The sequence below is a fragment of the Manacus vitellinus genome, unplaced genomic scaffold (assembly GCF_001715985.3).
Source record: "Manacus vitellinus isolate BGI_N305 unplaced genomic scaffold, ASM171598v3 scaffold_73_pilon, whole genome shotgun sequence".
NCBI lineage: Eukaryota > Metazoa > Chordata > Aves > Passeriformes > Pipridae > Manacus > Manacus vitellinus.
This window is the reverse complement of record NW_021940773.1, coordinates 550,479-566,937: the sequence shown is the minus strand read 5'-3', so window position 1 is coordinate 566,937 and position 16,459 is coordinate 550,479. Positions and strand designations below refer to the sequence as shown.

General features: G+C 44.6%; 1 protein-coding gene and 1 long non-coding RNA gene across 2 annotated transcripts in view; one reads left to right on the top strand and one right to left on the bottom strand.

The window, feature by feature from the left end:
• The window catches only part of BMP2K (BMP2 inducible kinase), a 37,975-nt gene extending 28,472 nt beyond the window's left edge, over nucleotides 1-9,503 (bottom strand). The window contains 1 exon segment of the mRNA XM_008929292.4: nucleotides 9,248-9,503. Within this exon segment, the coding sequence (XP_008927540.4) occupies nucleotides 9,248-9,365 (118 nt within the window). The 5' untranslated portion in view covers nucleotides 9,366-9,503.
• Nucleotides 9,504-15,271: 5,768 nt separating this feature from the next.
• On the top strand, nucleotides 15,272-16,240 carry LOC115307958. The gene is made up of 3 exons (XR_003916306.1): nucleotides 15,272-15,358; nucleotides 15,901-15,979; nucleotides 16,124-16,240. It is a non-coding gene; the product is annotated as an uncharacterized LOC115307958 (long non-coding RNA).
• The last annotated feature ends 219 nt before the right edge of the window (nucleotides 16,241-16,459 follow it).

Genomic DNA, 16,459 nt, shown 5'->3' with positions numbered 1-16,459 from the left:
CTTTAAAAGCACACAGAATTCAGCCACTTGATTTTTTTATCAGCCTTGGTCATAAACACACCTGAGACACAGCTTCATCCAGAAGAGCAGTTGACAGATGTTGCCTCTAAGCTTGCACTCTCAGCATTCCCAAAACCAAGGCAGAAATAGCTCCCTACTTCTAAAATAATGCATTTCTACAGACACATTTGGGAGTTGAATATTTCTCCACTTTCTTTCAAGTGTGCAGACAATGCATTCCAAGGGACATACCACTGCTCCTTTTCTCACTGCCCACACAAATTCCCACCATGTAACAAGCTGACTATCAAGGCTAGTTTAGACAAGCAGCACTGTTTTCCTCAACTCAGTATCTGCTCCTAGGCAGTGCTGGAAAAACAGCAGCTGCAAATCACAACCCAGCAGGACAACACAGTGCAGCCCCAGCAGGCAGGTCTGCACCTCTGTGTTAACAGCACTGCTGCCCTGCCTCGAGCAGGCACTCCCACATATCAGTTCTCCTGGCTCCAGTTGCAGTCCCAAAGAGCTCTGACAGAAGCATCAGAGACCTGGGGCATCCACAGCACTTCAAGTTACTGAGTGAGCTGGGAAAGCTGAATTAAGGTCTGCTATAGATTTTGTGAAGCTTCCTTATTTAGTAACACCCATGCACCAGACTTGCCCAGAGGCCAAACTTGAGATGCTCAAGCTTTGGTCCAGTAAACAGCAAAAGGAACAGAGCTCCATGTCCTGCAGTACAGCACATGATACTCCTCACCCTACCTGCTTCTCAGGAGTATCCAGGTGACTTGCTAGACATACTGGACTACTGCAGTGACAACACTGCTTCCGTGTCACCTTCTGCCTGACAGCCTCGGCTATTCTGCTGTTAAGAAACAAAACCCACCAACTTCCTAATGCAGAGAAACTTGCTAACCATTTGAATTGAACACAGCTATTGAAACAGGCACACCTGCAATTCCTGCAGTATTCTAAGTTTAAGGAAAATGAAACCAAATTGACTGAATAGCTGATTTAATGCATGCTCTAGAACAAGGTAAGCATTTTATATGCCCTGGAAGGAATAAGTCTTATGCACCCAAGACAAAACATGCTATTTCTTAGGGTAGAACTGATCCCTTTACCACATACTCTGGTTAGAAAAATACAAAAAAAACACTTCAAAATTTCAATTTTGAATCAAGCTGCCTGAGAATTAGTCACAACCACTGTACTACGTTCATGTATTATGCCATCACCTCCTCTTGCTGTTCACTGGGATAAAAATAGACTAACACCTTTACCTCTATAACTGTATGTAAGAGATGCTTGTATGTAACTAACACTTCCTTCCTGTCTACGAGGAAGGTAGCACAGAACACGACTAGCAGCTCACCAACAGTTCAGTTACATATCAGAATGTTAGCCTCCATTCACCTCCAGAAATCACACTGTAGCAGAGAACACTTGAGTATTAAACAGGTCTTACCTCAACAAACTGCAAGTAGGTAATCAGGGTAAAATTTGGCAACAAGTCACAATCCACCAGGTTTCATTCAAAGACATTTCTTAAAGTTCTAGGGCTGTGCTATCATACAGACACTCACTACTGAATTATTAAAACCTGAAGCTAGATGTGACACAGTGAAGGGTACTGTACTTTTTGCAAACAAAAAGAATAAGAGCTTTCTGCTCACAACGCCTGTCTGAGTATTTCTGTTTGCAGACACTAATGCAGTCTGCTCCCAGCCTCAGTGCAGAGCAGCAAACACCTCAGCTCAACACAGACACCTTACACAGTTTAAAGACAGTACAGGTTGGGCATCTTCTACTTCAGTGCCCATGGCACCATCTTCCAGCCTGCAAACAACACTAAGTTCCAACAAAGTTAGGATCTCTGGGGTGATTTTTACTTTGGAGATGTACAGTCATGCAACCAACCCATGTATTTTCTTCCAATTCTTTCTGCCTTTGCAAATGCATGTCTTGCACATCCCAGTACATTTAAACAGATGTGCTTTCACTTCAATAGCATGTCAGCATTTTTAAAGAGAGTTTCCTCTGTACAGTCCTACGAAGTTCTGTTGAGTTTATCATCCACATTGCATTACTATCCTCATAATTATATCCCTAACTTGATTTTTAGCATGTCCCCAGTTGGCACAAAACAAGTTCAGCAATCAAAAAAATTTCAAGAAACAATCCACATTTCTGAAGTCAAGAAACACTTGTCAGGAGTGACAGCTGTTTGCAGGAGCAACCAAGATATTTCTCCAAGAGACAGAGCTTCATGTCACCAACACTTCCCTTTCCTAACACTAAGATTCAAAACCAAACACTAACATACACCAGAAACTTAACAACCAACCTGAACACTATTTTTTGTCAGGTCAAAACTCTGACTAAACATTTATATAAAGGGATTACGCTGTGTAATCTAGGCCAGAAGTGTTAATTCAATTCCATTTCACTGTGCCATTAAAGCTTTAGTCTCTCAAACTTCAGTCCACTGGACACATCAGGTTACTAAAGATGTAACCAAGGTGATGCCTTTAGGCAGGATGTGCTTCTTGCTCAACTTTTCATAAGAAAGCTTTTCAATCCATCCAAGACATTGGCAAGACACCTGCAATGAACATCCACTATCACAGTTCACAAACAAAAAAAAAAAAAACCAAACCCAAAACCAACAAAACCAAACTACCCCCCAAAACAAAACAAAAAAACAACACCAACAACCAAAAAGCTAAAAAAATTTCAACAGCAGTTTTATCTTCAACACGTTTCCCCCCCTCTTCTGTGACTTTTTCCACCTAACTCAGCTCCCTCTGTTGTTTGGTCTGACCTGAAAAGAGGGAGTTGGGAAACCACAAAAATGACATGATCTATGCATATAGGTTGGACAGAAACATGGAGTTCCCCATCCTACAACACTGAGGAGCGTGAATTCAGGTCACTTTAGAGATGGATTTCCAGTGTCATTTCCTAAGTTACTTTTTCCTAACGCTTGATTTTAACTCCAATATAATCAACAAATGTCAAAATCAAAATAAGTCACCAAATGGTTAAATCAGTGGGTACAGATATATTACACAGCTACTATGCAACCACCATGACTTCTTTGGAACTAAATTCCATTGTCATAGCACATAGTTACCAATCAGTTAGGAAAACAAACATCACACACTTATTTGCTATGTAGTTTGCTTTGCATGTTCCTTAAAATCACTGTTTTACTTGTGTTTAAATATGGTATCACAAAAACTCAAAGTAGAGCAAGTCAGAGAAGGCATCTCCAAGCTCACATGTGACTGATTGATCCACTGATTGTCCCAAAGCTGCCATGGCACAGAAACAAGGCACAGCACACAGTGTCCAGCTCCAGCCCAAGGGCTGGTTCCATGGCACCCTGGACAAGTGCCACCTCTGGCTGCAACACAAAGACAAGAGACACCAGGCCATGCAGACAGACAAAGGCATTTCTAATGCCAGAACCATTTCAGACTAAGGCAGATGTCACAGGAAGATTCTCTGGTTTGCTATTTGTCTAAGGCATCTTGCATATACTGAATTAGTAAAATAAAACCCATCTCTTCACCGCTAGAAAGAGTCTACAGAGTCAAAACTCACACATTCTCACCTGAGTGTAGTCACCAGGGAATCCACTGACCAATTTTCATAAGTGAGCATGATCAGAACTGGACTGACTGGCAGGAATTAGTGTTAAGAACATTGAATATGAATAACTGAGGCAACGAGAAGAAGGATGTTCATTATCTCACCTATTCTGTAGCTATCTGCAAATACTTAAATCAAAGGAGTATGCCCAGATACAAACCTATCTGGCATAAGATCAACAGGGGGCCAACAGAATCTCAGAATCATAGAATCAGCCGGGTTGGAAAAGACTTTGGAGATCATCAAGTCCAACCCTTGATCCACTACCACCGCGGTTACTAGACTGTGGCACTAAGTGCCACATCCAGTCTCATCTGAAAAAGCTCCAAGGATGGAGAATCCACCACTTCCCTGGGCAGCCCATTGCAATACCTGATTACCCTCTCTGTAAAGAATTTCCTAAATAAACTTTCTCAAGAGCACAGTATCTGAGATCCAACCTGCTTACACCAATAAAGAGAACTATAAACCCTTTTAGGGAATAATACTTCCTTAGCATCTGCATGGGGGCAGGCAGTTCTTGAAGCTCTATCTATGCTGAATACATGGGAATACTTCAATTTGCACATAAAACATCTCTTAAGACTTCCACCCCAATTACCTTACGGTACTTTTATGCTTGGGATTCTAAACTTCACACTGTGACATTTGACAACTTAAAAAGACACACTGAAACTTCTAAACCATATAAGCAGCTTGGTCACTATGCTGCAGTGGCAAGAGCACTCTGAGTATCAGAGTCAAGATTATCAAAATCATTTAATACTTCTCGTACACCTACCGTGTTTCAAGGCAGAGCCAGTCAACAGCAAGAACTCAGAACAAGGCAGTTTTTCATTCTATGTACCAAGCTGCAGACTCATGTTTGTGAGTAAGTCTCCAAAACTTAAAATGCTAGAACCTAAACTCAAAGATGTCCTTCAACAAAAGGCTCCTCTTACAAATCCCGCTACAAAATTCCATATCAGTTTAACAGATGAGCAAGTCATATGAAAGACTTAAAATAGTGCATTTGATGGAAAAATAAAGAAAGCACAAAGCTGGGAGGATAATACTGTGGATTCACACCAAAATAGGAGGCACCTGAACACATCTACAAGCCCAAACCAAATCAGATGCAGCACACTACTTCCTTTTGAGTTGCTGTTTGGTTACATTGCTTTTAGAACTACCGTAACAATACAAACTTGCTTTTCTATCTTCAGAGTGCCTAAGAAACCTCTGGATAGCTCATTCTGGGACAAAATAATCCTCCTGCTGCCTCCACAAGTTCTCATGAAGTAAAGGCCAAGTGATAACCCATCTAAACTCACCTCAAGGTGAAGGTCTCAACTCTACAGACACAGACTGTGCTCCTGAGCTCTCGAGAGAGACAGAAGGGCTTTGCAGGATGCAGTTATTTCATTTGCTTTTTTCCAAACAGCTTGTTCTCCTGCACATCATGCACAAACCCAGAACTGATCCTCTGTCTAATGCTGACATACTAAATTTCATTCACTCTTCTAGTCTCATGAACACATGCTGTGTTCAGTCAGGTCCTCACACATGTATGTCAGAAGAGTAATTTAGTGCCTTATATTGTTTAGTGATCTATTTGCTGCATACTGCTTTCATAGTTACACGCAAATAAATTACCCAAAACAAGAAAAAAACCCTTGTTTAGCAACAGTTTCTCTAAATACATGCACATTCAGCTTTTCAACCTACAGCAATTGCAAAAGAACGTAATTAAATGTCATATTAATCACTGACTTCCGAAGCTATTTTTGTTTCATAAGAAAAGAGGCAAAGTCCTGCAACAATTACTCACTAGAACTGCTACTGAAAGACAAGATGCACAGATAAAAATCACAGTCCAAGCAGCAAATTAAAAAAAATGACAAATGAAATGAGTCAGTACAACAGACCCAAAATAAACCAGGAACTGGACCATTCCTATGTGTTGGTACATAACTCCTAGAGACTTGCGTATTAGTTTCTAGGCACCACAGGAACAAATTCATCCATTAAAATAATGTGCAAGTTTGGAAGGAAGCCCAACATACACATGACTGAATAAAATCTCCTCAAGTCCTGGAATATCAGAATTCCTTTCGTAGTTTTGTGTGTGGTAATCAAGGCATAGCACGTTACAAAAGCTATGAGGAAAAAACCATCTCACAACCAGGATGTTCCACACTCTACCTGCATCTCTTGTACAGACTTGTATGACTTGGGGCAAATCCCTTCATCTTCCTTTGTTTCTCCATCTGTGGAATAACGTCTCTCCCCGAGGCAATGTGATGCTCTTCTCAGCAATACCAGGTCTGACACCTCTTGAAGAGGTGTTCACTCTCCCGAGAGCCTACATCATCAATTCTTCAGTACTTGCACCACGCGCCTCAGAAGCAAGGCAGACATAAGGAGAAGGAAGAAGAACCAAAGACTCTCATACCTTTGCAGGGAGAACACTCCAAGTCTGCCAGTTTCCAGTTCCACAAGACAGACAGTGTTTTGTAACACCCGGGCTTATGTTGCTCCAGAACCAAGCTATTCAAGGTCTTGCTATTCAAACCAAAAGAAATACTCTCCACTTCATTAAAACAGACCCCTAGGATCAACTGATTTTTATTTCCACTTGGTAACCTGCCCTTTCCTGTGTTTTCCTCCACCCTGCCTATGTTCAGAGACCCAGTTTCACAGCTGACCCAACCCACACCCAAGATATCCCACTGCAACTACGTAAAAGTAACCAACCTAGACAAGCGTGAGCAAGGAACATGTGAAGCAAGAGAGGAAGGAAAAGGTTTCTACTTTCTCAACCAGTAGACAAACACTCAGAGACTAAAATCCATTCCCAAGACAACCAGAAAGCGGGAGAAGAGGAATTCATGTTCCTTTCTTGTCAGCAGCAATGATAAAGAAAAACACAGACCATCTCCTTTCAGAGAAGGGGTTTCACACTCACCACCTGTCCTTCTCCACTGGAGAGAAGGACACAGGGCAAGCTGACTCTGCCGCAGCAGAATGATAGACCAGAGATGATGTGACCTGCATCACTGCACAGCTGCTTGGCATCACTGGGACCTGCCAACTCCCCTCAGACCGCCAGCTCCAGATACCAGAACTGTGCAAATACACCTAACACTTCAGGATGCAGCTGTTCAGCCACCACATTAACAGCTTTTAAGCTAAATCTGCGAGGATGGATGAGGAAAACAAAACAGATGCCTGCATAGGACAGCACCTCGGGCAATAAGGATGCCATTAGGTGACTGACCACGCCTGTGTTGCTGGTCAGTCCTAAGCCTGTCACCTGACTGTTACTCTCCACGCTGGCAGGCACAGAGCATTCATAGTGTCAGTTAACACAGCTCTGCTTACAAACATCAACTCTGCAGACTGTGGCAGCCTGCTTAGCTACAATGTTACAGAGGCAAAAAATAGCTTCAGCAAGTAAAATATAGCACAAGGTTAGGGAATCAGAATCAAGACAAACAAAACACTGTAAACCAAAGCACTGCCAGAGACAAGCAGCACAACCTCACTGAGCATCTGCAACATTTTCCCTCTGAACCTGAGGTGAAACCTATTCAGCAAGAAGTGAGACACCCATCAGAGAGCAGGTGTGTGCACATTTACAGCTACAACCAACATCTACAACTAGAAAGACATCGAAGTTCATACAGTTATGCTCATAACAGTAGAGAGACCTGTAACTGCGCTGTTCCCTAGAGATCTAGTCCCATCTCTGGCAGTAACTCCGGTTCTCCATGCACAGAACAACTGTACGAACCCTTCCACACAGGGAACATACTAATTAATGACTGGCAGCTCTGCTATTACACTAACAACAGCCCTGAGAAATACATACCCTCTTCCCAGAATTACTGGTTTCTAGTTTACACCTGCCTGAAAAGGAATTCCACTGCTTTTAGCTAACAATTTGTCTTTTCAATGCTGGCATGCAAAATACTGAGGTTTAATTAAAAAAAAAACAACAAACAACACCTTTCAGTTAAACCAAAAAAATTAAGATCCTGCACAGTTTCTTTTAGAGTCAGGCTGTGTCTTTTCCAGACAGAGCTAACATATCCTCTATTATTCCATGCTACCTTACTCTTTGAGGGTGTCCAGGAACTTCCTAGTGCAACACACACACGCATACCCTCCCATTCTGACTACTGTAGCATTAGCATACTTTACCAAAACAGCTCTGCAAGGAAAAAGGCAGGTAGATGGCATATGCATTGGTTACATCTGTCCTTTGTCAAAATTTGGCAAAGGAAAGATGGCTTCAATTTGTGCATCATCTTACCTTGACTACTACAAATCAAGTTCCTTTTCCTGTAACTCTTCCATGTGACTCCTGGCCACTATCCTGAAAACTTAGTGCAGGATTACCAGATTCCCAGGTGCTTGCTCGGTATTTAACTACTTCTGGGCACACAAAAATGAAATGGATAACATCCTTGAAAAAGAACATAACAATTGTGTGCAGTTCAGAGGTGTAACAAGACCTGTCCACATACACACAATGCAGAAAGGAGTGTCCTCAAGGCATGCAAGGACCAATAACTGGATAATCAAGAGCATTAGACCATGTCCTAGGAGATGAACTTGGTCTTAGCTGTACAATAGATGCCTTTGTCAGCCTACAGATGTTTCCCAATGTGTTCATTTTCCCATCCGTGTCCCAGAGGCCCAAGAGAGCTCTGGAGAGTACAGTGACAGCGACAGTTGTCTCCAAGTACCACCACAGTGTTGAGCACACCAACTATGTCACGAGCTAAAGTGAACTAGAGCTTTCATTTTGTGCACTACGCTACATGAAAAGACACCTTTACCTGCATATTGACGTGAGACTGGGATCACATGCAAATCCCCAACCACTTCCTGGTTTGTTTGCCTTCTCCTTACACAGAACACTGCTACATCCTGCAACAGCCAAACAATGCTCTTGTTTCAAGCTGTGATCTGCCTCCGCTAGGCCTGAGAAACCAAGGATGAACCACAAGCCTTACAGCACAGGCTCCCTATCTTTCATCACCCAGAGATCCAAAGCTGGTCCAGGATCTCTGCACCTGCCAATCTGCAGCTACACTTGCCATAAGGCATGCCTATTTTTGGGACTGCACAAGAGATCCATGTGTATTGTATTATACTTTCAGACAAAATGGAAATCAGAAAGTTTGAAGTACTGATGCTGTTTTTTGTCCTCTATATCTTCAACTTGAACAAACTATATCTTCTACTCCAATATTAGCAAAGTAAAACTGTTTGAGACAGAATAACAGGGTTGACCTCTACAGTCATGTGCAAACACAGATTCAGAAATCTTACACTCTGGAAAAATATCGACATGACCAATCCCAAATCAAATTCCACAACTTATCCTTCCAGACAGCCTTCCAGGTCACAGCCACACAGGAGGAGACTGCCATGCCCCAGTCCCAAGAGAAGTGACCCTGCACCAGGTGTATTCATAACACTTGCCACAAAGATAAGCTGTCCCAGTGTACAGAGTTAAAAATTCAGTCCACGCCACATGGAAACACTTGGAAGTACTAAAGTCCACAGATCCTTTATAATGGCATTTCTCTTTATTTACCTCTCCAGAAGACAGCACAACAAACAAGCCACACCATGTATGAGATGAAGCAGCGTCTGCTGTACATCAGCACCTTTCCGAATTTATAGCAGCTGCTAGAGCTGTATATCCTCCACATAACTCACTCTAAAGACCTATAAATCAAGGTATGAAAGGTTAATTGATGTGGGACTTAGCAAAAGGAAAGAGAACCTTATTCACAACACAAAGTTTGTCAATTTGGATTACTAATTGAACTGCTATTGCTAAGACACAAGGTAGAAAAAAACCCAAAACTGTCACAGCAAAACTTCCAAGACTACCCTTATTCCAGGAATGATTTTGAAAAATTTGGTACACCTCCCATCTGGACAATAAGCTATTCCACCTTCAGGGTTGCTGTGATGTTGATCCTATTTGAAGACTCCCCTTCTTCCCTCAGACAACTAATTGAAGAAAAATCTCCAGGAAAAAACACTTGCACTGAAAATTAAACAGCACAAAAATCCACAAACACACAGCACAAGATCTCACAAAACAGGACCTGAATTCCTCTCCATTTGGGTGACAGTTTTCTTAGGCCTTGATTGAAATTGTGTGAATTTAAGAGACAAACCAAATCATAAGTATTGTCAAAGTACTTGCTCAAGTACACACTCAATTTAAGTAAGGACAGCAGAGCTCACAAGAAGCTCATTCCTTCACTGGTGTAAGAGACCGGAGGAATGACTGACTGGCTCGAAATAACCAGGTGGGAAGTCAGGGGGAACAGGTTGAGCTCTGCATAGGTGGGACAACCACTGCTCCCTCCCCATCCCTGGAGCCTTAGCAAATCTCCGGTCCAGTCCAAAGTGGTGGGAGCCAACAGCATGACCTGCCCCAAAATGGCGGGGACCGACCCAGGGGCTGCCCCAAAATGGCGGGGACCGACCCAGGGGCTGCCCCAAAATGGCGGGGACCGACCCAGGGCCCCAAAATGGCGGGGACCGACCCAGGGGCTGCCCCAAAATGGCGGGGACCGACCCAGGGGCTGCCCCAAAATGGCGGGGACCAACCCAGGGGCTGGTGTAACCCAGAGCTGTAGAAAGGTTCTCTGGGAGAAAGTCAAGGTGACCCTCAGAGGGGCTAAAAGGGAAGAAAGACATTCACCCTCTGGGCATTAATGACCAGTTTGTTATTGAGCCTCCTGAGAATTTTGTTGTTTCTCTCACACATGGCCCAGAGTGAATCAAATTATCTTACCCTAAACCTGCCAAGCGGGATGGGGCTTTACTCTGAGAGCTTGCCCTGTGAGATAAACTATAAAAGAGCATGCCACTTACAATTTTATAAAGGGAATATTCAAGGCTGTCACTTTTTCTCCCTATTGAAAGGCTCCTTTTCACAGAAAACTATATGAAGCAAACATTCTGTGTTATACAAACATTAAATAACGAACTTATAAGCAATCACCTCTTGAGTGGTTTTTTTCCCCTCCTCTCTAGTCCTAGATAGATACAAGGTCAATTAAAAAAGCAACAGCTTCCTAAGCTACAGCAGCAGAGGGCTCAACTCTACACAGCTCCAGACTCACCACTTTACCAGTCCAAATGATAAAAAATAAACCAGTATACCCACTATCACACAGCTTCTTGGCACATGTACTGAGGCAAAGGAAAGAGAGAAAGTTACAGCACAAGAGCGGTAACACACAACGATCACCCCATCCCATCCAGAGCTTCCCAACACTGAGGAGGTAGTTTCCACCCCCTCTGGGTATTTCCAGAGCAAGCTGCACACAGTGTCACCCCGCTCCTCCTGTGTCAGTGTCTGGCATCTCACCTCTGCTCTCGTAAGCGTGGACTGCCTGGCGAGAGGGTGAACTGCTGGTGGCTAGGACTGGACACAGCACTGCTTTATTTTTATAAGATGCAACAGCACATGCCCCACAATTCCATTAATCCAGCCTGAGTGAAAATGAAAAGCAGATGACGACCGTCTTTCCCTGCCCACAAATGAGCTTCCAAACAAAGTCAGTCAAGTTCAAGAGGGAAGCTGGGAAGCCCAGTGCACATTGCACATGCAGTCTCTTTCTTAACACTTGCAACTGTCTTTGCTTTATCTGCACTTGTTAAAACATACCTACATACTAAATTACAACACTTACCATAACCCCTTTGGTCTGCTCGTGGTACTAACAGAACTTTAAACCTGGCAAAGTCTTTATTTATTTACGCAGTTTAAACATCTCAAGCCCTACCAGGCAATCAAGACAATAAACAAATTAGCATCTTCCAACGCCTATCCTTACAGAATGCAGAAAAATCAGTTTTACTGCAATTCTTAAACAAAAAGGAGTTATTGAAGTCTAATCAAGGCCAACAACGAAGTAGTAGTTTCCACATATCAAGGCACAACTTTCTACCTCCTCCTTATTTAAGCCAAAAATGTTTTGGGAACTTGCTAATTTTCGCTTTCCTTTTCACTCATCACAATATACACTGTTTTGCATTAACATTTAAGGTTATCTATTTAAAAGCATGTTTCATACTTGGCCACTTTCAGTTTGCTGCAATTTCTGAACTTCTTCAATACCAAAGTCCCCATGGACCACCTGTAACTTTCAGCAGAGAACCCTCCATGTTTTTGTCACTACATTTTCCAAACTTCAGCTGAATTGCAGATATTCTTGTTCAGCAAAAACACAAAAAGAGAAAGCCTTCACTCTCTATCAGTCATTTATTCCATATAGTTCTACCATTCCCTTGAAATGGATAAGGATTCTACATCAAACCTTAACCCAGACTAACTGCTTTTCCCCTATATCTGAGAAATAAGCCTTAAAAATAAACACCTTCATCCAACAACATACCGACCATTGGGTTATGGAGGCCAAGAACTCACCACAGAATAGGTATGTTTAAAACAAAAGAAGCCACCCGACTGCCTCCTAACTACAGCACTTCAACTTTATAGCTTCTTTACTTAAAAGGATGCTGTTACCTTAGGTAACATTATATTTATTCAAAAGAACTAGATCATAATGCTCCATACTTCTGCCTTTAAAACACTGAAATAAAATCATCTTGTCAAAGACTACAGGAAAAGCACTTTGAAAGCAACTTGGTATCAACGTGGCAAACTTACCAAAGATCCATCCCTGCAGCCTAACAAGGTCTTCACAACTTGAGCCTTAGAGCATAACGACTGACGCTACTCTAGTTACCGGGAGCCTCAACCCTCTACAGAACCAGGAGCTGCCTTCCTAAGAGCCAGATCTGGAAGGAGGATGGGGTTAAACAACAGGAATCAGACACATAACTCTATTAATCACAATAGCTAAAAGAAAAAATTTAAAAAAAAATCAATACAATATACCATACCACTGCTATCAGAACATCATATATCCCCTATGAAATAGATTGGTTAATTTCATTAGATTAATTAACTTCACGTGTCATTAATGCTTCGTAGCACAAGCTATAACTTGGATATGAACCTCTTAAATGGGATTTCATCCGCACTGAGTAACAGCAACTACCTGACAAGTGTAAGAGCCTCAGTTAAACTGGGATTCAGAAACTGGAAGAAAGAAATGCCTTGTGCAAACAGAATAGGGGAAAAAAGTTTGTTCTCTGCCCTCCCAAGAGGAAGATTACTAAACAGGGGATTTATAGTGTTCAGTATTAATTACAGACACCAATGTGACTAATGTAACAGCAGTAACATACTTACTATTAATGGTTACTAAGGCAAGGGATTGATTGTCAACAAGTAATTCCTAAATGAAAAGGTACTTTTTGATCCATAAATTGTTGTGGTCAGCTAGGAGCACCCAAGTGGACACACCCTGTTAAAGCCCAGCTGCTCCCTGACAATCAGGGAGCTGCCCATCAGCCCCCCCCACTCCCTCATGTCCCTGTGACCCCAACCACGCAGTTACCCCACCTGTTACTTCCCTCTAGGCCTCTTTGGGTCCTCTCTGCTGAACAGCTCTGGTGTTGGCTTGGGGACTTTCCCCAAGATGCAGCAGGCTTATATTGACCTGACTCTTTCAGTTTTTGTCCCAAGCATCCATATGCAACTTTTATTTCAGACTCAAAAGTAAGGAAAATAATTTGCATGACACTCAAATTTTAAACTGACTCCAAGCCCTTAAGGACTATCCATTTGTTTCTGCCAGCTACAGAAAGAAACAAAGTGATCTGTAGTGACTCTTAAAACAGCACAATATGAGAAAACATTTTAATAATATGCTAAACTGAATCAAGCACTGTGCAATTTCTCTCCTTTTCACTACATATATGGGGTTTGTGTTACCTCCTGAAGTTGTCCATGAGCCTATTGTCATTACTTTTTTAAAAAAGTCTCTATTCTGCCACCAGCCCTGCTGAGAAATTCCAGTCTGTCAGATCACAATGACTTGGAAGTAGCTCTCAGCAAGGACCACTCATGCTTTAGGTCACCAGCTATGCTGGTGGATAAGCCATGACATCATCTTCATACCTCAGTTACAAAATATTGCATTCAAAATACTCCAAATCTGCTATTCTACAATAACCTTTTCAAGATAGCAATGAAAATACAAGTGCTTACTATATGTTCTTATTTTAAACAGTAATATTATCTGCATGCAGTTGTTAAAACTATCTCTTAAGATCTCCATCAAGAAATGCACATATGCAATCAAAGTTTACAAGTATGTTTACACATAAACCAGTCTGAGCGACACACATAAAAGTGACAGAGGTGAATTATTTTTACCCACAACATCCAAAGCATGTGTTGTAACTACGAACTATACAGGTCTAACCCTGAGCTCAGTGACCTGGGAAGGGAATTTATGCATTTTATCCATCACACGGGTTACCAGCTGTGGGAAATGAAGACCACACTGTTTCCCCCCCTCACACACACACACACAGAGCAAAACACAAGTACAGCTGATTTGCTGGTGACCCACTCCAGCTTCTAGCAAAGTCGTACAACTAACAAAGTCTAGACAATCCTACGACTATACACACTCACAGGACCCTTCCCGAAGCCCCAGAGGAGGTCGGACAACACGAAGTGCATGTTCACCACAAGAAGCACAAGTCGAGCACCCCGCAGCAAGGGGAAGCTCTCCAGCGCAAGCTGCCAGCACCGCACCGCCACTCGTGACCCTGACAGCAACCAGCTGCCCTACACCAAGGAAGGCCATGCCTTTGATTTTTGCTGTGTTTTTTGTTTGGTTGGGTTTTTTTCCTCATATTAGTTGGCAGAAACCTGACACAGGCGCTAGTGACACCTCACCCCGCCTCACTCACCCAGGGCAGCGTGCCGGGGAACTCGGAGCGCCCTAAGGAGCCCCCGGCCGAAACAGCACCCCCCAAACCCCCCGCACCGGCCCGTCCTCACCTTCGGCCAGCGGCTCCTCGGGGGTCACCTGGTACCGCCCCACCGCCAGCGCCTGCCCAGGGCCACGCCGCCTGCCGGAGCCGCCGCACGCCCGTCCCGCCGCCGCCGCCGCCGCTCCCCTCGGACTTGGGCATGCGGGGGAAAACTTCTTCATGGCGAGCGGGCCCAGCAAGAGCCGGGGAAGAGCCTGAGGCAAGGAGGCGGCGAGGGGGCTGCCCGCTTCACATGCCGGGCCGCGGCCCCCGCTTCTCCTCACCCCCGCCGGGCCCTGAGGGGAGGAGGAGGAAGGAGGAGGAAGGCGAGGAGGAAGGAGGGGAGACGGAGCAGCCGCAGCCCCGCCGGCCGGGGCGGCTTGGGGACGGCGCGCGCTGTGCCGGGAGCGGCCGCCCCGCGGCGCGCGGCCGCAGAGCGAAGCGCGGGGCCGCCCCCGCCCCTCGCAGATGAGCCCGCGCGGCCGGAAGTTGCGGCCGGGCCGGCACGTGCGGCGGGAGCGAGGCGCGGCGCTGGAGACCGCCCCCCCCCCGCCCCTCAGGAGCGCGCGGCGCCCCGAGGGCGGGGAAGCGCCGCGGGGGGCCCCTGAGGGGGCAGGCGGGAGGCGCTGAGGGACGCGGCCGGCCCGGCACTCACTGCCCGCGGAGCCCCTCGGCGCCGCTCCCCGCCGCCTGACGCCGCCCCTCGGGCCTCACCGGCACGGCCCGGAGCGGGACGTGCCCTCGGGAGGGAGTCTGCCAGGAGCAATATGGAGACGGCTTGGTGAGGATCGCGGTGGGGAAAATGGCTCTCCACGCCCCGGGCTGTGGAGGCTCCGGGGTCTGTGGCATGCTTCCAGAAGGGGAATTCCAGGGAGGTCGTGGAGTCTCCCTCTCTGCAGACTTTCCAAACCCCCCTGGAGGTGCTGATGTGCCACCTTCTCTGGGTGACCCTGCTTTGGCAGGGGGCTTGGACTGGATGCTCTCCAAAAGTCCTTTCCAACCCTAACAATTCTGGGTTTCTATGAAATAACTGTGAAAAGCATTGATGACAAGTATGAATTCCAGTGGTGCGTCTTCACGAATACGCTGTGCAGAGGTTTGAAGGGAACTGGCAGAAAAGAGGTAAAAGGATGGATCTGGACAGGAAACCATCAATGAAATGCAAAATGTTTGTTTTCCCACTGTGAAATGTACTGACCATGTGCAGTTTCCCTATTAACACCGACAAAGCAAACTTGGGAATTTACTAACACAAGCTTGTTTACCCTGTGAAATGCTCAGGAAAATAAGAATTGTACTTATAAAGCCATTTCTGAACCACAGGAAGTCCTGTGTCCCGCGGTCCCTCGCTGAAATTTGATTGGAAAGGCTGGAGCCACAGCAGCTGGGGAGCCACAGAGAGGTACGTCATTGACAGTGTGCTGCTCCATGGCCAGCCTGGCTGGTTAGGGCAGTGCTTGTCACAGTTCCGCAGAGACAACACCGGAAAAACACCCTGCACTTACAAATCACTTATCTCAAGTTTCCCCTTCAAATCCACATTCAGACTGAAGCTGAACATCATCCAAAAATGGTGAGAGATGACAGGCATTGAAAAGGTAGCTTCATTCCAAGCCTGTTCTCCTTGTGAGTCCCTCCTGTAGAAATAAAACTGTGGTACTTGTGTGTTGTTTTCTTTCTCCTTACCGAATGCAAGCATACAGTAAAAATAAAACTGACATGGGACACTGTCAGTCTCTCATATGAATAAATGGAGCTGCATTTTTGGCAGTTACAGTGGGAATTTAGCTACAAGGCCTTTCCCACAGAACACCTAGGTTTTGGATGGATATCAGTTACAGCCATCAGTTCAGTAAAAACTCTGGAGAAGTCAGAAGTGTAA